Source organism: Ixodes scapularis, unplaced genomic scaffold (genome assembly GCF_016920785.2).
Source record: "Ixodes scapularis isolate PalLabHiFi unplaced genomic scaffold, ASM1692078v2 PGA_scaffold3__209_contigs__length_174095766, whole genome shotgun sequence".
NCBI classification, from domain to species: domain Eukaryota; kingdom Metazoa; phylum Arthropoda; class Arachnida; order Ixodida; family Ixodidae; genus Ixodes; species Ixodes scapularis.
Genome location: NW_024609868.1, coordinates 22,002,010 through 22,024,430, shown reverse-complemented (window position 1 = coordinate 22,024,430; position 22,421 = coordinate 22,002,010). Strand labels below are relative to the sequence as shown.

General features: G+C 42.5%; 2 protein-coding genes and 2 non-coding genes across 4 annotated transcripts; 2 read left to right on the top strand and 2 right to left on the bottom strand.

The window, feature by feature from the left end:
- The first annotated feature begins 1,108 nt into the window (after positions 1-1,108).
- LOC8033783 (spidroin-1-like) lies at positions 1,109-2,255 on the top strand. The gene is made up of 2 exons (XM_029968383.2): positions 1,109-1,129; positions 1,557-2,255. The coding sequence occupies exon 2, from the start codon at positions 1,563-1,565 to the stop codon at positions 2,253-2,255; it is 693 nt and encodes a 230-aa protein (XP_029824243.2). The 5' UTR covers positions 1,109-1,129; positions 1,557-1,562.
- A 3,605-nt stretch (positions 2,256-5,860) lies between these two features.
- Trnat-agu lies at positions 5,861-5,934 on the bottom strand. The gene has a single exon. It is a non-coding gene; the product is annotated as a tRNA-Thr (tRNA).
- A 1,342-nt stretch (positions 5,935-7,276) lies between these two features.
- Positions 7,277-7,350, bottom strand: Trnat-agu. Its single transcript has one exon. It is a non-coding gene; the product is annotated as a tRNA-Thr (tRNA).
- An 11,344-nt stretch (positions 7,351-18,694) lies between these two features.
- On the top strand, positions 18,695-20,191 carry LOC8033766. Its single transcript, XM_002405874.5, has one exon. It carries the CDS (start codon positions 18,859-18,861, stop codon positions 19,852-19,854), a length of 996 nt encoding a protein of 331 aa, XP_002405918.3. The 5' UTR covers positions 18,695-18,858; the 3' UTR covers positions 19,855-20,191.
- Positions 20,192-22,421: the final 2,230 nt, after the last annotated feature.

The window sequence follows — 22,421 nt, the reverse complement described above, 5'->3', positions numbered from 1 at the left end:
CTTGGAGGAACTATTTTTTATGCGCCTGTGTGTTTTGGGTTTGGTCTATTATCGTATTCGCACTTTGTTTTTCATGAAACATTATTTATCAAGCCCTTAATTATATACACGCTAAAGTTTTCGCAATTTGTTTCTTCCTTTGATGGCATAGCATTTGTAGCCATTTAGTTTCCAATATTTTTACAGGTTTACGTATATCCTATAGTTTATGAATAAAAAAAAATCAATTTACTAAAATAATTATTGGGAGCTTTGTTATTAGAAAAAGAAATTGTATATAGTTTAAGAAATTATCATGCAGTGTGGTTTGCTCTATGAGTAATTCTTAAAAAAAGAAGCGCCAACAGCATCGCTCTAATTATCTAGTGCAGTTAAGCAAGCACGCTTACGAATGCCGTAATAAAAACCATAAGGGTGAGCGTGCGGGCGAGTTAGGGAATGCTGAACATAACTAAACCTAAAACTCGGAAGCAAAAAAAAAAAAAAAAAAAACTCACACACACACACCGTGCGTGCTCATTTTATTTTCTGTGGGTATTCTTTTTTATTGTGTTTCCGGTAGTATTTGAGGGTTTCTTTTTTTTATGATGCGAACTCAACCTATTCGCTGTAAGCATCTTATAGAACCCCAAATTACAATCCTGTGTTACCTTTCTTTTTCTATTAAAATTGAAACAAACCCTTCTGAGTCGCCCCTTTGCTGAGGTTAATCTCAGAAAAGGGACGTATCGCAATGTTTTTGGTTCTGTTTTAATCAAAAGAAAAGACCACGCATGATTGTTTTTTTTTGTTTGTTTGTTTTCTAGGATGCTTAGGTACAAAGAATAAGTTTACGCTATACAAAGACAAACTCAAAACCCACTTTAGTGCTCCCTTAACTGTTATAAAAGTCGAAAGAAACATTTAAACCTGAATTAAGAAGAAAAAAAAACGTTCGTTTCTGCTTTTTCATTTGTCTAGGGTTGTGCCCCTCATACTTCGTGCTTGTTCGCAGTTGATCATGGGTTGCTTGGTCGCGAGTGTCCTTGCCGAAGACCAGTTTCAGCGGCCTGGTTTCAACCAGGGCTATTCGGGAATTCAAGGCTACGCCCCGTCAGCTGCTCGTTCAGTCAACGCCGAGGAAAACTATGTAAGTTCCATTCCCAAACCCTGCTATCTGTTGCGAAAAATCCTACAACTGTAGAGATATCTCGCTGATTATTTAAGTCGGTATCATATCAACGTCGTCCTATGCTTCACTCCCAAGATTTAATTATAGTAAAATTATTTAAGATTAAAAAAAAAAAAAAAAAAAAAAAAAAAAACTCAACGAATTCGGCGTTTTTCTGATACGCGACTGTATACAACAACAACTGGTCCATGCAACGGCTTTTGCGAAACTTGTTCTTATTAACTGCACCAACGTGCATACCGAGTGAACATCGGGTGAATGCCAAATGAAATTCTATATAGCTCATAAAGACAAAATCTTTAATAAAATTTAAAAAAAAATAAGAACACTACGGAGCACCCTGGTTCAAAAACGGTTTGTAATATATATATTTTTTTTTTTGCAGCCTTCAATGCCGTTCAGCTTTGGCTACGACACCGTGGACGAGTACGGCACCAGGCTCTTCCACCAAGAGCAGAGCGACGCCAACAACGCCCGGACGGGAAGCTACGGCTACATGGACGCCAACGGGATCTACCGCCGCGTCAACTACGTGGCCGACGCCAACGGCTTCCGGACCACCATCGAAACCAACGAGCCGGGAACACAGGCCGGCAGGAGCGCCGACGCCATTTTTAACGCCAGGCCCGTAGCCGCCGGAACGAGGTTCGGGGCTCCCGGAGGCTTCGGCGCGTCAGCTGCGAACGGCAGGGGTGGCCTCGCCCGCTCCGGATCGTCTCAGCACGGCTCCAGCGTGTCCGCCAATAGTGTATACAACCAGGCTGCGGCCGGTCGTCCCGGTTACAAGCAAGGCGGCTACGGAAAAGCAGGGTACGGTCAGGCCGGAATTGTTCAGGCTGGAATCGTTCAGGCCGGCAATGTTGAGGCAGGAATCGCTCGGGCCGGATACGGTCAGACCGGACATAGCCAATCTGAGAACGGTCGAACTGGATACAGCCAATCTGGGAGCGGTCAGGGCAGATATAGCAAGGATGGATATATTCATGACGGGAACTCCCAGGCCGTGTACGATCGGACCAGGTATGATCCGCAGAGGTCCGCATACCATGCAAAAAGCCAGGCCGGTTTTGCGTCTCGGTATTAAAAACCAATTGATTTGAACATTAGGTTTTTATGTACAAGCCTGTGTAGTTTGTACGTAAAAGAGGATGCGATTGACCACTGCAGCGTCCAAGTACCGGGATAATAATATACTAATCGCCAGCAGCTGAAAGGCATTCTCACACTCAGCAACGTCCAAAACCATAGTAAGAAAGAAAAATAGACATTTGTACATTTTCGGTTCTTTCCTCGAAGGAAAGTTCCCATCACACTTAATTTGTTTAACAGTTCATTACATTAATTCTTCACAAACATGCTTCATGTGAGAATGAGTAGCGTCTGGGTTCGAGAACACTTGATTAAGCACGTAAACGTGGCATCTGTGAACGGCAATTACTGAGCCTACTTATTTCTTGTGGACGATTTGTTTGTTTTTCACGACGGTTCGTGCTCAACTTGCGTTTAAGTTTTATTTAGTTCTCTCTCACAGAATGAAGATGTCAAATGTAAACAAAAACTGTAGCTGAAGTGTCCACTATTTGTTTTCTTAGACGCTGTCAGCTGCTGTACGAGATGATTTTTTTTTTAAAGAAAAGTGCCATTGTTATTAAGGTTATGTGTGCATGTGTGTGAATACGTCGCTGCTGTGTAAGAAGAATATTTGAAGTTTTTTCAGATGTTGCTTTTCATACCCTACAACAACGTTAGAGTCGAGTTGAAATTTGTTTTTAGAAAAAAAATTCTGAGTATCCTAAATAAAAGATTTATGCTCTCCGGATATTATCGAGAACATTCAGGGTTTCAATATTTATTCTGAAACAGGCAACAACATAGCATAAACAGTTCCGTGTAGTTTTGTCAATAAAACTACTAACGAAGACACGTTCTTGCGAAGCATAGAAGACTTAGAGACCAAAGTAACTCTGGAATTGCACTCTACTCGGAATTTTGGCGTGATTTATCTAGGAAACTAAGAACTCTTCTGACAGCCGATAGTACTTTTTTGGTGATTGTCAGAAGTATGGAGCTAATAACATTTTGAAGTCTGGGGTTGCTAAAACATAGCTAATGAGTCAAGTTGTGAAAACAATTACAAACTTTCTTTCATGGTTTTCTACAGAATGTATAAGTGGATATAGAGTTCACAATTTTTAGTCAGTGTTGTACATTTTAACATTTTATTGCTCATTCCTGAATGAAATGGTCATTTTACTCTCATGTCAGCGACGGTTTTCTTCTTACGTCTAATAAAATTGTTTCCGTTTCTTTTCATTTTCGATTTCTCTTTTTACGTGAACTTGGTAGAACATACGTGATCCGATTTACCTCGATTTTATCCCATATTCCACGATAATTTAGCTAAGACTTGTAGAGGTTGCTTCTTTAATTGTTTCTGGAAGACCAGTTTCGAGTGATATATGCAAGTCGTCGGCTTCTTGCGCAGGGGTTGCAGTGACGTCAGAACGAAGTCGAGTTCTGATTGGCTTTGATTGGAGAAATAGTGGATAGACCTTCGAGGTTTACCCACTATGTTTTTCAATCAGCCAATAAGAGCTTGGCATTCTGACATCATCGCAAACCCTGTGCAAGAAGGAGACGAACTGGCGCTCTGCATACGCTGTTCTATACTGAACAATAGACGGCGATTTGTCCAGCTTGTTTTCAACGCAGCTCGGTGTTAATTGACTACTTCCAAAACCGACGCGCCCCATCGCGGCGAAATACTACGCAATGCACTCTGGGAACTAGTTGGCCACTCAGTTTCGGTTTCGACTGAGCAGCTTCATCTCATGCTATCACGCGGCGACCGAACGCGCTGCTTGCGTTTTCGATTATCTAACTTTTCACGAACGTGCAATACACTCATTCTGGAGCAATACAAAACGAAGACCGGGGCACTTTCCTTGGTTCCCGAAACACAGGATATTGTGCGTTCGCATGCGAACTGAGTAAGTCGTGTTTTAGTCACTTCACCCCACGAGTGCATGTTTGAGCTCAATTTCTATAATCCCGTCTAGTACCAGTGAACTAGAACTGAAATTTGTTCATCTGGAGCCTTACACGTATTTTGTTGGCCAAACGTCCGTTTCTTGTTACTTCATTGGGCGAAAAGCAAGCCGCATCCTCACAGGGTATCAAAGTTGAGCCCAGCATTTACGCATGGACGTTTAAGCAAACGCAACAAATTCGACCTCACTACTGCACAAAAGTTACTATGATGTCTTCCTCGTGTCATCATATATCTCCCACTCAAATTTTATGCTGATAGATGATTAACTTATCGCAAACGCTGTGATCGGCTAGCTACGACGGAGGCCCTAACAAGCGTCCCCTACTCCTCGCTAAGCCTTTTTGCGCGAGTTTTTACTGACGCCCAAGATCTGTTTCTGAACGGTGTGTCTGAAATTATCTCGGCATACTCAGGCAGGAAGAAAACAAACACATAACAAATATTATGGCCATTAGCAACCGTCAAACGCGCTTTGAATTCGTTCGAGCACTTGTGTGAAGAATGTCGCACCGTGCGCCGGACGGGCATGAACCCCTATGAGGTACGGATAGGGGTTCATGCCCGTCCGGCGCATTTCCGGCGAACGGTGCGACATTCTTCGCACAAGTACTCGACTTCTGCTTCCTTAAAACGGTCTGTATGTGCGAATTTGCCTATATGATTGCAGGATAACTTACGCGATGTTGAATATTAGTGGAATGCCAGCAGGTGGGGACTTCACTTCGTGCAGGGCTGCGGGTCAGTGCAGATAAGAGATAAGAAGTGTGTTAAAATTGAGCTTTTCAATGACGCCTCCGCGTTTTACCTAGCATACTCGGTATTATTAAGTAAAACAGTAATTGCAAAAAGTAATATTTCGTCTATGGACGCACGAAAAAAACACAGTTCCTGATCAACAACACTAATGCAAATGCGCGAGCTCGATGTATTTGTACTTATTGGTTGCAACAGCTTGTTGATTCGTACAGAAGCAAGATCCCCGAGCTTCGCAGCGTCGAGATTGCCAGCATTGGCTCGTCCACATACCTCGAAACGCTAACAGAAAGGCTCAAGTACAAAAATACAACAAGCATGTGTTAAGACAAGCTATACGTCTCAGGCTTGTGCTAAAGCTTCAAGGCCTGCCCATTTAGGTTAGTTTAGAGACCACAAATGACGCTCTCGGGGACCAGAAAACAATCTCTTGTCGACGTGCCGATCGAAACCGAAACCATGCCACCCTCCTCCCTGGCCAACTAGTTCCCAGAGTGCAACGCGCGCCGTGTTGCATGCAGGGCTTTATGGAAGTAGTCTATTCAGCACACGTCTTGTGCTCTAAATTATATCTCCCATCTCCTCCATTGATAGTTCCACTCATATTCAGCACGAGGGTTGCGTCATTGTTTGGGTCGAACTCGTGCCCCGTCAGGGCTTCGCTGATTGAACGCTACTCCCAGACGAACGCTGTCGTCAAACTCGGCTACATCAGCGAAAGGCTGCGTCAAAAAAAAAAAAAAGTGTAATTTATGCCTGTAGCCCCGCAGGTGAATTGAACCGCTATGGGTAGAAATGTGACATTTTCTGCCCTTCAATGAGAAAAGAAGATCGAATATAAAACCAGCTTGGAGAAAAAAAAGTACTTCCCTGCAGCAGGAAATAGGCACCGGTGAGATTCGAACTCACGATCTCCTGTTTACTAGACAGGCGCTTTAACCAACTAAGCCACGGCGCCGATGTACTGCACTATACAAAATGCTTGAACACAAAACATTGTCTCTCTCTCTCTCTCTCTCTCCGTTTATCTTTTTAAGATATAATTTAAAGATTTAACTATTTCCCATCCCACAAGATATAGTTGTGGCATTGTTCTTTCCCATTTGACAATATGCTCCCATCTGATGCACTACTCAGCACTATTTGGTCCGTTAGATGTTTGAGAAGTAAGCTTAATCAGAAAAAAAGAAGACTTTTTTTTTGCTAATGAGTGTACTATTGGGGGGAATAAAATATTTCCGTGACATAGCTTGTTTAATTAAATTGTATTGGCCACTCATTACAACATTTTACAGATGGCAAGATGTAATTAGCCATGTTTAATCACATATTTACTTAACTAACGTTTATTAGCGGGCCGTTTCGACATTTGTACACGCACAAGTATTCATGTGCGCGTACGAAGTATTCATATATCTATTATACATGCTACATGCAAAATCCGCATGCAGGGTAGATTTCAAGCTGGGAAAGCTTTTTAATGTTGCGTGTTTTTCGGTAGATAAGTGGTTTCCTTGTGCACAAAAAAAGTGTTAACTAAATTTATATATATATAAAAAAAAAACATCTTCGGCTCTATCACGCTAGTAACATGCGTCTTTTCTCAATAAACGTGGATAAAATATACGGGGACTCTCAGCAACAAAATGTTTGGGGCAAAGCAATGTTATGGTTAGTAAAAACTTGAAATGCGAAGCCTTCACTTTCATTGAAGCATTCTATTGTAATAAATTCACGAGTTTCACTTCCATATAATGTTTTTTTTTTTTCAAATGGAAGTAAATGAAAAAAACAAATCAAAGTGTTTTTGTAAGCGGGAGGATTTGTTTTGAGTCCACTGCGTACGTCTGAAATATCACCCTATGCAATGTATTAGGTTTAGTGGATAGCCACCTGAAGGTTGGTTTGATAAGTAGCACAATCTTAGGGGGAATTTTCACAACTCAGAGACAGCCCGCGGCTGCGATCATTCGACCCGATCTCAACCTCGAATTTCTAAACGCCGTTCCGAACTGTGACGCAGTGCTCGCGTCCAATCACTCGGTGAAATGGCCTTCCTGCACGAATACATTTCTAGAAACTACGTTTCGCTAAAGTTGAAATTTAAAGAACCACACGCAGAGGAAGGAAATCGGTTCAGAGACAACAGCGCACTCGCTTCCATTGCGTTCACACCTCGGGCAACGAAAGAGCGCTGTCTCTGGGTACGCATACTAATTAGTACACGGCGATGGGCTCGCTCAAAAAACCGGCTCTCAAAAAAGAAAAAAAAAATGCTCACGTAGAGAATTATCGGCAAAAGGCACCGGTGAGATTCGAACTCACGATCTCCTGTTTACTAGACAGGCGCTTTAACCAACTAAGCCACGGCGCCGATATCTCTGAAGATCGATAAGCTCAGTCTTGAAGCCGTTCGAAGTGTTTTCGTAAATGAAGTTTCCTACCTCTGTTTTGACATTGAATATATTTTTTACGCTCGTAGTAAACCACATTCTCACCTTCATTCAACCTGATTTCTGTTGTCCGCTTCAATAACACCGAGCACGATGGTGACCGTACGTCTCATGCCCACTACTTTAGCCTGAGGGAATGAAAAGGGGGCGCCTCGGTCGGCTGCTAGTCAGCGCGGCTGGGGGCCAAAAAGGACAACTTTGGGAAGGCCATATCACCGAGCGATTGGACGCGAGCACTGCGTCACAGTTCGGAACGGCGCTTGGAGATTCGAGCTTGAGATCGGGTCCAATGATCGCAGCTGTGGGCTGTCTCTGAGTTGCAAAAATTCTCCATAAGATGGTGCCACTTATCAAACGAACATTCAGGTGGCTATCCTCTAAATCTAATACATGACATAAGGGGATATTTTAGACGTACGCAGTGGACTCAAAACAAATAATAATAATAATAATAATAATAATAATAATAATAATAATAATAATAATAATAATAATTTTATTGGTGAAGGGGAGAAGAACAAGGAAGTTCAATTTGCGGGACTGGACAAAGCCTGCATGGGCTTATGGGCCAAGACCCAGTATGCTAAGTTGCCTATTAAAATGTTTACATTATCATTTGCTTAATTATAATGCAAATAAATGCAAAGGAGCAAGCGAGCTGCTAAATTATGCAATGTTGAAATTAGTTAAAATTTCCTTCAAATTTCTTCTTGTTGTAACCTTGAGATTAGGCTCTGGAAGCTGATTGAAAATGAGAGGAACGTAATATGACCGAACTCTCTTACCCTAACGCGTGAAGCATCGAAAGGTTTCTAAACGAGCTACGTGGCGAAAAGTCCTTTGAGAAATGAAGGGGCGCTTAAAGTCATCGTTCCAGAAGTGGCGAAGCACAACACTTTGTAGAAATAGAGAATAAAAAGTTGGTAGTTGCAGAGTTTCAAAGAGTTCTATGTCGGGTGTGAAATTTAATTTGTGTCCAACGCTTTTCGATAAGCCTTTTAGAATACAATTGATCTTGTCATGCCATAGTTCTGAGCCATTGGCGAACAAAGTGATGCCGTACTTAAGTATGCTGTAGCCTAGAGCATGCGCGATTGACTTTCTGATAGTAAATGGCATAAACACTTTTTGATTAAAGAGTAAACAACTAACACTCCGAAGTTTGTTACATACGTGTGGAATAATAATCAATCAATCAATCAATTTAAATAATAATAATAATAATAATAATTTTATGTCATTATTAAAATTTGTATTGCAAACGAACAAAACTAATGTGAAGTCAAACCTTGGCGGCGCCTTACAACAATCAGTGAAACAAGTCGGATGCGACAGGAGGCATGTACAATAAAAATCCACAGAAAGAAATACAAAAAAACCCCAAAAAACTAGCGACCACTTTACAAACAAACATTCCACAGGGCTTTCTTGAGTATGTATATATATATTTTTTTTATTAGGAGTAGTAGAAGGCCGTTTCTTCAAACATGCTGGACGCTTTCTCCATCTTCAATTTTCCCCAACGATCGATATCATTCGTTTTAATTCAAAGGTGGGGTGCTGCAGGCACGTAAAAATGGGCACAAAGCTAAAAACGTGAGATATAAAACGTGCAAAAAAAAAAAAAAAAAAGAGCGAAAGGTTGCTTGCTTTCCCCTTCGTTTTGCACGTCTTATGTGTCACGCTTTTAGTTTTCGTTCTCAATTCTTAAAAAAAACTTACGATTGTTGAAACAAGCAACCAGAGAGATGGGGCAGGAATTATGAATGACTGATGTGTTTCTTCTAATTTTGAGGAGGACCATTAAATTATCGTCTATCTCAAAGGTAGTTTATTGAGTCCGAGGTATCGCAGCAGTATGGTTGTAAATACATTATCCGAGGCCGCCCTTAAATCTGCGAAGCACAAGACACAGAGTTTACTGCCAGGACAGCGGGGCTAAAATACTACGTTTAATCAGTCATTTTGGATAAACACTGAGATCATTCTTAACTTTTTAGACGTCCCTACCGCTTGCGGTAACGGTCGCCTTACTGAAGCACGCTCACTGGAGCACAATAGCCGTGTTAATAAACCACCAATGAGTAAATTATTTTTAATCAGTAACAAGCTGACGGTATTCGCGTCTCCAGCTCGAAGCTCGCCCTCCCGCGGCGGAAACGGGAAGCGCTCTAGTGAGGGTCCTCCGATTCTCCTGCTCAGCGGGCACGGCGGAACTGCTCCCGATCTTGGCTCGCGAAATGTCATTTCCCAATGCAAACAACACACTTCACCGTCGCAATGTGGTGGTGCAGACGGTATAGGATTGTACCTTGTTAGAGAGTTTGAGTATTGCGTATAGAAGCAAACGCAAGCGCTGTGCGTTTGCGTTAGGGTGGCCTGCTCCACGTTGCGCGTGCGTATCGTTGCCATGCTCCGATCCAAGACCGCAATTTCGGGTTCCGCACGCGCGCATCGTGGAACATGCAAAGCTAACGCAAACACACAGCGCTTGCGTTCGCTCGTATAGGCAATACTTAAACTCACTAGTGTTTCGTCGTTTTCCAACACCAACGAAACGTGCTGCAGTGAGCAGAGGCGCAATCAGGTAGGCGTTCCTTCGAACTGGAAAGGCTGAGGATGGCAAAACGACGACGAGAAAATACGAAAGGAAATTAATGTTAAAAAAAACAGTAATAATTAAAAAAAATAATCCGTTTTTTTTTTTTCCTTCTGGTTTGGTCTGGAAGGATATTGGCGGCGACTTTGGAAGTTTTGCCAATTGTCAAAAGTCGCTACTTTGATGGCACCCTCAATTAAGCTAATTTTACATGAATTTCTCACATTAGCTAGGATGTTGTCATTATTTTAGACTTTATTTGTTTTATGACTTGGTAATTAAAAATGCTGCAATTGGAACCAGCGATGATAGTTAGCACACTTTAGATTGTCAGACTTGTTGCGCGTTAGAAATTAGATCTAATTATTCTAGAGCTTGAAAATCGCGTATTAAAATATCGTAATATTAATATTTATATTAATATTAATACAAATCGCGGCAATGTATGCCCCGCATTAACGCTACGATCACAGAAATACGCAATTTAGCCATAATCGTTTTTTCTGAAAGGTGTCATTTTGTTTTCTTTTTAGCACATGAAGACCTCTCACTTTGTTATCAAGATAGACCAACAGTCAAAGACTGGATGCAATATAAACTCATATGCGTCACGCGTTGCTTTAAAAACACGCACACTTCAGCTGCCTGACTCGGATTCCGTGTTTGAATTTTTCTAGTCAGAACAGCGTTTCTTAATTCATACGTTTTGTGAACATATCGCATAATTGGATTTATTCGCTTATTCTTGTTCTGGGAAATATATTAAAGCAATTAGTCTTCTAAATACCCAGAAAGCCCCTGAAAGGCTCGCAGTTAATTGTTTCATAAGACAATTATGTCAGCGAGAAAAGGCAGCAAGAACGCACGAAAATCAGCACTGAATATTTCAACAACTACAACATTCTCTGTTACCTCTAAAGTGTATGAAAGACCCTGTCATTAAAGGGACGAAGGTTTCCGCGAACAACTTCTTTAACTAAATAATCACGGTATGAGACACAATTTGAGTTATGAAAAAATCTGAAATTAAGACCGAAGTTATGTAAGAATCTAAAATTAAATCCAAAATAAAGGTAAGTTTCGGTTTTGTTTCGAAATTAAAACGTACCTCCTGGCCGAAATAGTACGCTAAATACCATTTTTGTTTACAGGATAATGAGCTAACTTGCGCTTATAACACCCTAGCTCTCTAGTATTACCAGAAATAATTTGTGTCGCTCAGTGAAGCCCGCAAACCAGACAGGCTCAGCAGCGGCTCGCATCTCCGACCCTCACTAAACCGGCCATTTTGGAAAACGAGTGGCGCCACCTATAGTGAATTGGAGTCGCGAATAGATGTTCCAGCAGACTCGAGCACGAATCGGCAGAGTAAATAGCACCCAGAAAAACATGTGAGCCCATCACTACAGCTATCTTTCTGTCGCTGATATCTGTCCCGCTCACGCAACTCGATTAGATAAACGAAACGCTAAATTAAGCTAGATGCCGCCCGGAAAAAATATACGAGAAGCTTGTTTGTTCTGATATAACTCCCTTTGCGCCCACGGCGCAAAGTGAATCTTATCCGCACAATGATCGCACTGACGGTTCAAATCACAAGGGTTATTCTACCGAAGGATCAGCACTCATCTCACCGTATGATGAACACCGGCCAAAGTTGCGGGTTTCCAAGTCCAGTCACAAACAAACCACGTGGTCATCGTTGCGACGTGTGTAGCCCAGAGGCGCACTGATACGCGTGTAGAAGCAATATACTACGGATCTCTAACTGGTTCGTGATTGGTCCTGGCGGCTCGTAGCTTCTGCTGTATTTAATCGTAGGGTGATCCGAACTTACAGGTACTTTATTTGTATTGGTGCAGCACCACCACCCATTTTAAGAAAGGGGGAACCTAAATATTACAATGTTATGAAGCACTCTAATACGTGAAGAGCAGTTGAACTTAAATGTTACAGTGAAAAAATTCCAGTCACATTTAAAAGTTATACCCTCATGTAGAGGTCATAAGATACTGCTTTTAACCCGAAGAGGAAGCTGACCTATATTTTCCTCAGATTGGTTGGCAAACCCACTGCAGGCACGACCTTCTAATTCGGTTCGTTGAACATGTAACTTGTGGGACCTCGACTTTTGTCACTGGCGGTAAAAGCAGAGCAGAGTGACTTCCAAAAAAAAAACTTACCAAACCGCCCAACTGCGGGTCCCTATCTGCGGGAGCCAAAATCCCGAGTGTTTATCATGGAAAATAAACTAACCGATCTGGAAAGCTCGAGTGTAGCCTAACTTCCCAGCAACCATATCACCTGTTTTTTACGCAACTCGCTTTGAAATTTGGGAGTTGTCAGATGAAAACGGCGATAATGAAGGCAAAGGTAGAGTGTATATGTAGCGTTTATTGTTCAGCCTGTAAGAATACACCTTGCGTATCAAGCCATCTTGAATCATTCTCCCCAATATGCGCAATGCAGCCTATTGGTAAACTGACTTTTTGGGCTCAGGTTTTTAAAATCGTTAATGAAATACCAGTCGTCCATAAGATCACTAAGAAAAGTCGAACAAAAAGGAAGATACTGCTGGTAGCGCTACAATGCAGACTTGTACACGTTACTGAAAAATAGTAAGGAATTACATTTACAATTACTCAAGGCCAAATTGTAATTTATTACAATTACAATTACCCTCTCATAAAAGTAAGTGGCCGTTACCCCAAAAAGTAATCCGTTACTTTCGTGGCGTTACTTTCAACATTTTTGTCCTCAATTAAGAAACAAAGAAAAGAAGATTATTTAAGTTCTTATTGGTGCCACCGGCTCCATTTATTGACCTTGAGTATGTTGGGAAACAGCTGGCTCTCGAAAGTCTCGTCAAACATTTTACGTCATTTCTTACTGAAGATGTCGACTGCTACGCTGAACACCCTTTGAACTGACGCACTGGATGGGAGTGCCATATTGTGCCTCACGAACATTTAATGCTCTGCATTGAGCTATTTCAGTGAAGCAATGGAAGTACTATTTAGCTCAAAGATAGAGCAAGGCTTCATCTTTGCAGCCGTTGCCTGATATTCGAGAGTTTTAGTAGAGTTGGTAACAGTAAGGTGATAATTAAAATAATAAATAAGGTTTGGCTCGATATTCTTCTTTCTTTGGTTATGAGCAGGTCGAGCCTCGGTTGAGACGTTGGTGAATAAGAGTTTCTAATATATAAATATAAGTAATCGAGAAAAAAAATAACCAGGACACTCATAACAACAATTAATTAGAACGTTGGTTAAAACAAATAAATGTAAACGCACGTTTGCTGTATGTACCTTTCTTGGTGCCTTCCAAAAACGCACAGAGCACGGGCTGACTGCAGTTTACTCCGATGTTCTCCAGATAGACATCCGCTGATGCCACGGGCAGCGAAAGGTAGAGTACTAAGTGAGACACACTATTAAAGAAACACTCACGAGTTTCACTCGCTCCTCCAGCCCAGAATATCAGTCTACGTCAGCCATCATTATGTTTTATTTCTAAAAATATCTGCTTGAGATAAGATGCGTATTGCAGGGGTAACAACTGGAAGAAAAAAGGAAAATTATTACCATTTTCGAAGTGCTCGCGAAAAGTTGACTCACAAAAGGGTGGCTGAGATGCAGATAACCTGCCTGGAGTTCACAAATGAAGTGGGCTAATCCTAGAAGTTAGACTATACACGTTTGCAAGTCCGGCTTCAGGGCGCTGCCATCTTGCCTGTCTGGGGTGCGCTTGAACCAGTCATAAACCGATTACGAAGCCTTGCTAAGGCGTCGTAATCGGATTATGGCCGCTCCCGAGAGCGCACCCCACTGAGGAAGATGGCGGCGCCCTGAGACCGGACTTGCAAACGTGTATAAAAATAACACCTTCACATATTATCACATCTCTTTTAGTGAATTTTAGGGTAGACGGAGCGTTGTCTCGTGGTGTGACATTATGAAAATTTTCGTAGTCACTATAACCGAGAAGGACATTGTTAATTCTTGTCGTTGCACTTACTGCCTCGAGCTTGTCGAAGAGGCACACAATCACTAGGTGTCCTCTTCTCCCCATCTTCGATCGCAAAGAAAAAAAACAGGCACTAAAAAAAAGCGGATATAACTTGCCCCCCCCCCCCCCTTTTTTTTTTTCGTAGAAATGTTTATTTGGATCTTTGACATCGTTGTTAGGGTGAAAAAAAAAAATAGGTGCAGGGGCTTAGTGTTGCAAAAAAAGACTGCGGAACTGGAGTGCCAAGCCTCCCTTTGCGCTGGTCAATTCGCGTGAGTGTCACTGCATTCAACTTTACCAAAATGAAAGAAACCTTTTCTTTAGAAGGGGGGGGGGGGGGGGGGGGCTGGTCTTGAAAAAAAAGTACCGGATTACAGGGAATCCGTTACGTAAAAAATGTAAGGGAATTACTTTAAAATTACTCTAGAAAATATGTAATTTTTCTGTTACTAAATTACCGATAAATGTAAGGGATTACAAGTAATTTCGTTACTTGTAACGGATTACGTACAAGTCTGCTACAATGCTACATAAAACCGATTCCTCGGTGAAAAGCGTGTCAAACAATTGAAACACCAGACCATTTTAGCCATGTAAACTACCCAATGGCGAATCGAATGGAAGAAAATTTCGTAAAAACCCGTCCCTGCAGCATGAGTACGCTTATCTGAATCAATTCGAAACATTGGTGATTTTATTTTGCTGGGAAGAGTAAGTAATGCGACAATTACCCTGAGTCACCTGTGCCAAGATTCGCCAACTAATTGTAACGAAACGTTTTAGACCTTTCTGTGATTTGGTGAAACTGCGGAAATTTACCGGGCAAAGCTTACTTTTCATCTACAGCGTAGGGTTTCCGACAATGAGTTTTTCTTGGAAAAACTGTGTATGTGCATGGGGATGAAGGTTGGCGTTCATACTCTGAGTCATTCAAACAGTGACCTGCGGTCACCATTAGATAACTTTAACGAAGATGAAAGACGCCCGACAGGTCACTGCCTCCTTTTGTTTACGTGCCGTTAAGAAGGTGGCTAGACTGTAGCTTCCTCACTGCGATAAGTGCCGCACAATGCGATATTGTGGTCGCGAAAAAAGTGGAACATGAGCTCTGTTTGAGAGCCTAGTTCTTGAGGGGCATGACTGCTCTCTCACTTAATCTGTTGTTGAAACTTTGTTGGGCCACTCACTAAAGTCTAATCTTCGTTTCAAACCTTCCTCGAAGATTTAACGTTCTTCAAAAGAGGACGCTGACTTGTTACTCGTTTCCGCTGCTTATACCGATTGCTTTATTTTTAAATTGTGTTTTTCTTTTTTTTTTTATATTGCTCTTTTGGCGATTTTATCTTTGGTTGGATAACTTACGTTTTGCATACAAATATTTTTTCATGTTATTAATGTGATAATAATTATTTCTACAGGATGCCCAGGGATTTTATAAGATTGTAAGATATTGTAATATAAATAAAAGTAAACAAAAATACTATAGTCATTTTCTCACCTAACAGAGTAGGATTAAGTGTTTGCTGATTAAGAGTAGACCAGCATCACCAACTATTTATGAACAACGCTTTAAATTCGAGCCTTGATTTTTTTAACTTTAAGGCTTATTTATTTGTGAAGTACACTACGCAAGGCTCTGCTCTCTGTCGGAGAACAATAAAACATACTTTTTAAACTAATGCATACTTCTGATGGGCCGCGCCAAGTGTGCACTACCTATATAATTAATATATGGAACAGCTGAAAGGGGGGGGGGGGGGCGAAATGCGTATTAAAAATCGTCGCTGTAATTTTGTGAAACCGAAAAACGACAGGCTCTAATATAGCCGAAACGGGGAAAAGTCAACGACAGCGCGAATCTCTTTAAATACAACATCTCTTCTATAAACATCTCTCCCTCTTTTTCTCTCAATGAAAACGACGGTTTTAAGAGGAAGAACAATACGCAAACCAACTTACATTGTTATAAAAGCGTATTAAACTGCTCGCCGAATCCGCCATTAAAGGCATTAAAACAAGCGAAGTTTTGTGTCCAAGTCTGTTCTCGGAAATCCTTCCTCCAGTAATGCAGGTTTCTCGAAAGGCTCATCCAATTCTTTCCCTTCGAAATCATATAGAACGACTTTCCTATCTTCCTTACTTTTTTATATTTCCAACAGTGAACGAGTCTACCTGTTTTAAAAACCAGAGCAAAAAAAAAAAAAAGGCAGAACTGTCAGCACACTAAGGCTCTTCTTATTCAATTGCCTTTTGACTTTCCTTATCCCCCGCCTGGTGATGGTGTGCTCCGAGGATTAAAGCTGATGACAATAGATTGGATCGTCTTCAGGCCCTCCGGGGTAAACTTCTCAGGCAAGTTAGGTGCCACTTTAGTACAGGGCATTACATTGGCGCAGGCTCAAAACAATTTTACTTTAGTTTCGGGAACAAACGTGGCTAAGTGTTCACATTACGTAGTAAAATCTACGAGTCGTCTCGTATTAAAGTAGCAACATATAAATTAGCAACATTTACTCGGTATCATTATGTTTCAACATTACAAAATACCCAGAGAATACCTCATATATGCATTAAACTATTATTCCTAAATCTAATTGTGGACAATTGTTATAAAAAGGTTTCTCGGATTGATTATCATGCGCCTTGTTGACCGAGTAGAACCCAGACATACCAGGAGAATTACACCGCATTTATTCAGTAGCCCTTTTCTCTCACAATGTCCGAAAAAGGGTTTCGCGAGCTACGGTACCCCTAAGATAATGATAATCATAAATCTAGATCTTCCGTGATCTCGCCGAAAGAACTTGCGGGTGCAGTTCTATCACAGACTTCTTTGGACCATCCTTTCACCCCTGGGCAGTGCGTGCGTTGAATCTCATTATGGCTCAAAGCTATATTGAGCAAGGCTTAGTTTATTTATTTTTTTTTTATTTATATTGCATCGAGTTGAATTTTGATCTTCCAATAAATTTCGTTAACATTGGGAAGACCGCTTCCGGGAATCCGTAACGCTTTGAAGGTCTTGAACGGCATATAAAAATCACACGCATAAAAAAAATAAAAAACAGCTAACATTTGCTGGGGTTTGATGCATATAGCTGATCGAGTGGTAGCAGTGGCGGATTAGAAACGCCGAGTTGGAGGCAGATACGTAGCTGCTCTTGGCGAACCGGTCATGCGAGCACGTAGAGATAAGTTTTCGTGATAGAGCTCTGTAGCTAAAGGGCTTGCGGAAGCGATTTTCTTTCTCGTACGGAGCCGCAAACATTTCATTATCTCTCAGTTCGAGAACTTCAAGCGCGCAGTAGATTGTCGTACCCCCTCCACCGTCAACGGACTGCACTGAATAAGATAAATGGCATGCTCGTCTCTGATGCTTGCAGGATGGCTTATGGCAGTTCTCAACCGACAACAAAAACTTTAAATGATGTTACCGATTAGTACTTCCAATAAAATGACTAGAAAGCCAAATAGATTAAAATTAAAAAGAAAAGGAAAACATTTAAAGGAATGTTTAAATTCGCAAAAAAAATTAACTAGGTTCCTTCGCATGTTGCCCCACCTCACTAAAACGCCGCGACTACCGTCAGTCTAGCGCCTAGCGCCTAGCGCTTGCCGGAGAGATCCGTACGCTGCTGTGTTTAGACAGTTTCTTACCCCCACCTCTCCCCCCTCCCCCCCCCCCCTTTTTTGTCATGTGTGGTTGCGTTAACCTGGGTGGCGTTTCATTGGTTATGAGATCACCTTTCGGGACTGGTTTTCTGGGTGGTCACAGAAGGATTCTAAATTTATTATCAGCTACATCGAAGGGCTGCAGGGCACGCGGGTGTCCGAACCTTCCAACTCCGCAAATTCCTGCTTCTTGATTTCAAGCTGCACTTATGACTACCTTGTTTGTGCAGTCTTTTGCTCACAACCTCACGACCTCCACACTTTTTGCGTCCATGGACGATATTTTTCGCCCGCCTTTTGTGTGGATTCTTGTAAGCCGAGTTTAGTTGTGATTGTGGCTCCCATTGATTGTATGATCGTAGAGGACGGCAGGGAAAGTCACCCAACGGGGAAATCGCGTATGATTCAAATATTTCAGTATATAAATAAGAACTCCTTAATTTATATAAATATTTCACTCTTTTTGGTTAATAGAAGAAAACAATTAAAATTCAACTTTGCGCAAATACCTAACCAAGAAACCAAAAAGGGGACGTTTTCATTTATATTTATTTTATGTCTATTAATTACATATCTGCCTAAAAAGAAATAGTTTTTTTCTTCTTCGTTGCAACACACTCGACGTAACATACTTTCTTTTTCTCTTTTGCCTCAAACTGAATCGCCGTCGGGACGAAGTTCTAAATGGGTACACATTTCATGCTCCTAGAAAGGTCGAACGAAGTAAGGTTAATTTCAAAAGGATGCGTTACTTAAAATGTTTTAACTATAAAAGTTGTGACACAATAGCTGCTGCATAACTTCGAGTGAAACTTTTATTTCGAGACGCATTTTTTAAAATAAACAATTTATACACTCATCGGCGCTGTGACAGATGATTTTTCTTACGCTCTTGGAGACCCGATGCAAGGCCATCACTTGGCAACCAGTCTGGTCGAAGCACTCGACTGACACGTGAACAGATACCGACTTATCGCCTATCGCATAGGCGAGTCGACTAGCGCGCGGACCGCGGACTTTGAGTTGCCTTTGGTTTCATGCTACATCTACCCGTGGGTCGATTTTCACCACTGTTCAAGCTCAACGTCATTCCAACGACATCACTCTCCGCAGCATCCTCTGAGCAAAGCCAAGAGACTCGAGAACGATGCCCTGCGGTACGTGCAACAAAGACTCCTTCGAGCTATGGAGACGGACCACCTGCCGGCACTGTATTTGCAACCCCTGCTTAACAAAATCGAAAGAACTCGCCGCCTGCTGCCAGATCAAGACCGCGATTCGATGTCCAGGATCGAAATTTGGATGCTCCTTCGTGACGTGTTCGAACAACTGGGGGGAACACTACGCCGCCTGCAACATGGTTCCCGTTACCTGTCCCCAGTCGTGCCAGTACATTGTGGCCAAGAAGGATCTCAGCTGGCATCAGTCTTTTGAGTGTCCACGTCGTCCAGGTAACCTTCCCTTTTCGGCCGTCGTTGTTGCTTCTGAAGAAGCGCGACCTGGAGGAGGGGAACATTCTTCCGCGCAGTCGCGGCGGATCCACTCTGAAGAAGACATCAAGAGAAAGAAGACAGATCGCTGCTCGACACCTCAATCCTGTCCTTCAGCTGAAGAAAAACGAATGGTTGGATCCTGGGACAAGCCACTATGCGACCAACTGGGCATCGAGGAAAGTGCGTTCTTATTTAGACTCTTTAAGGAAAGACTGCAGGAACTCAACTTCGACGTCGAGACGATCAAGAGGGACACGCGAGTGGCGAATCTCGAAGATGAAATGCGCGAATTACTTCGGGAAAAAGAGAGAGAAATCGAAAAGTTGCATCTGCGCGTTCGAGAACAGGACGTTACGATCGAGACCTTGCGATCAGAACTGGACACATGTAAGATCTTGTGCAACGAACAGGTTTCTGATTTACGGAAGCAATTGGAGGCTGTAAAAGGATCCTTCGATACAGCTGTCGATGGCTTCCGTAAACAACTAGGCGACCGTGAGAGGGAGACGCGACCTTTTATGACAGAGATGCGATTGTTTAAAGATTACGTGGCTTCTATGATGGAAGTTTTGGAAAGCACCATGGTAAGGATTTCGCCCGAGATGAGTTTGACCTTACCGGAGGAAAGTACACCTAACGCGGCGTCGTGAAGGTGGTGGACACGAATGGTCATCTCAGATTGCGGTCATCCGCAGCCAACGCTCAATTCTTAGCACTTATCTAGCATGGACCTGGCGTGGACTTGACTTTTACAGGTTCTTGAGCCAAGCAAAAATCTTTGGCGGAATGTAGACCCATTATATGTTTCCTGATTCACTGTATATAAAGAGCAGAATAGCTTGCAAGTCATGTAAAACTACCACCCTGCACATACATTTTGTTTATAAACTGAGCTCCACTGTAACCATCTATGGCTATACTCCTTCGGAGGGCAGGCCCTTTATTATCTTGATGTCTCATTGAAGAATAAAATATTTAACACAACCATGATACGCTTCTTGCATATATACTTTGTAGTTGACGTGAAAATTCTACTGTTTTTTAAACTAATATGGGAAGACAAGCCTTAAGGCACCTTGGTGCGATCATTCGCAATCATGACAGGAGTTTTATACGTTCCCGCATTTGCGTTTTAGTGTGAATGTGACAACCGCTTGGGATTGCGGACGAGAGAACGCAAGCTGGCGCCATCTATGGCGTAGCATGGGACCACTTTTAATCTGCATCCCCTTCTGTGTTCCTGAGTCTCGGGTTTTATTACCATGAATCATCACCAGCTCGCTTGTTTTTTAAGTACTATTGCATGTATTTTCAGCTTGTTTAATAGACAAACGTTTTTCACTGTGGACTTGAAAATTTTTTTTTTTTTTACAGATAGTGAGAAGATTTGATCTGACAAATACTGCGAAGCTTTCAGTCCAGTTATACGCGGGTCAAAAATGTCCCAGGATATACTTGACGGATGACGGCAGGGTGCGAATCTGCTCTCTCGTTAAAAGCGGTCATAAACGCAAATATATAAATAGGTAATTACGTGATGTTCAAACGCCCTGAAAAAGCAAAACCATTGGCTATCGCAAAAAAAAAAAAAATTTCCCAAATTAAAAAAAAAAGAAATTAATGTTTTTTATAACACAAATGTTAAGTAATCGTGACGCATAGAAAGGTCGTCAGAAGCTCTCAAACAACTATACTCTATACCAGGGGTGGCCAGGCTGACCAGGCCTAAGAGCCGCAAACAAAACCACGAAACTTCCAAGAGCCGCGGGGGGGGGGGGGTCACATTTCTGTTTAGAGCAATACACAATACTCGGACTACTTTCAATCTATCCAGGTCAAAAGCAGTCCAACTGTACGTAAGGTAGCAGTAGCAAAAATCTACCAAACCGGAACCTGTCTTTTGATTTGAAACGCGTTCCATTTATCTTTCTGGGGATGTGCTCGTGTGCTCGTGTGCTCGTGTGCTCGTGTGACCGGTAGGGAGGCGGGGGAGTGGAGGGGGGGGGGGGGCGGGGGGGGGGAGAGGGGATGGTGCCGCGAGCCACACTTTAACACGCGAAGAGCCGCATCCGGCTCGCGAGCCGCAGCTTGGCCACCCCTGCTCTAGATGATCGACCTCACCATTCCCTGCGTTAGGCGCAACTACTACTATGCGCAGGTTTTGAAAGATACCTCAGCTCTATGAGAAGAAACTATCGTAATCGGGTTTAGAATTTGACCAGTTAGTTCGCATCCGCCGGTTTTCTGTTCACTGCAAGAAAAATAAATAAATAAATAAATAAATAAATAAATAAATAAATAAATAAATATATTGTTACGAAGATGTGCGGCCGGCAGCAAATGACAATGACGCGTCCACTCAATGAGATAGAAAGGATTTTATGGAAGCCGGGTCGTGCGCGCGGAGCTTGGCGAGTGATGGTCAGGCCACGGTGGAAGATATACATTTAGGTGATGACTTGCCGCTCTTACCGCGGGGAGCGAGCGACCAGATCGTGTTCGGAGCTAGCCTCGAACCAGAAGTATTTAGTTCGTCGCCGCGGATGACGCTATGAGGTTCCTCCTCGGCGGCAACGGTGTCGGCGGCGTAGTGCACTCACCTTTTTCGCGGTGTGGTGGTATGGTGGTGGTTTGCGGACAGCGGCTGGCCTCGTTTTTGCTTTGGTGCTGCGTCGATCATAGGTGCCACCATCGAGCACGAAGTTGAGCCTTAACCCGAAGAAGAAGTTATGCTATAAGGATGGGAAAGACGTGCTTCGTTCCCAACGGCAATTCGGCGTATTTCTTCCATTTTGTGAATTTACTCTCTCCTGAAACCTTCGAAGCCTTCGAAGTTCGGCAACCGTGGAGTAGTTGAAGGGGAGACGTAACTACTTGACAGTCTTGACGTGTAAGATCTGAGAGCCCTGAGCAGAACGGACGATAAAAGCCCCTTGTCCCCTCATCTCGTTGAGCAAGTGAAGACCAAGCTTGACAGTCTAATTTCTGCCGAAAACTGGGATGCGAAGATGTCTGGACAGAAAAGACTCAAGAAACCAAGGCTGTGGACTGCATGCTATATTATGTAACTGGGTTTTTGAGTGTGAAAATGAGAAAAAAAAAAAACGCTTCTTGCCGCCCTGCATGCCGATCCGCTTTCAGCATCGACAAGAACACTTCTACTGACGCAGCACTGACAAACGTGAAGAACAGAGGAGGCCTTATACACTTCAGCAGG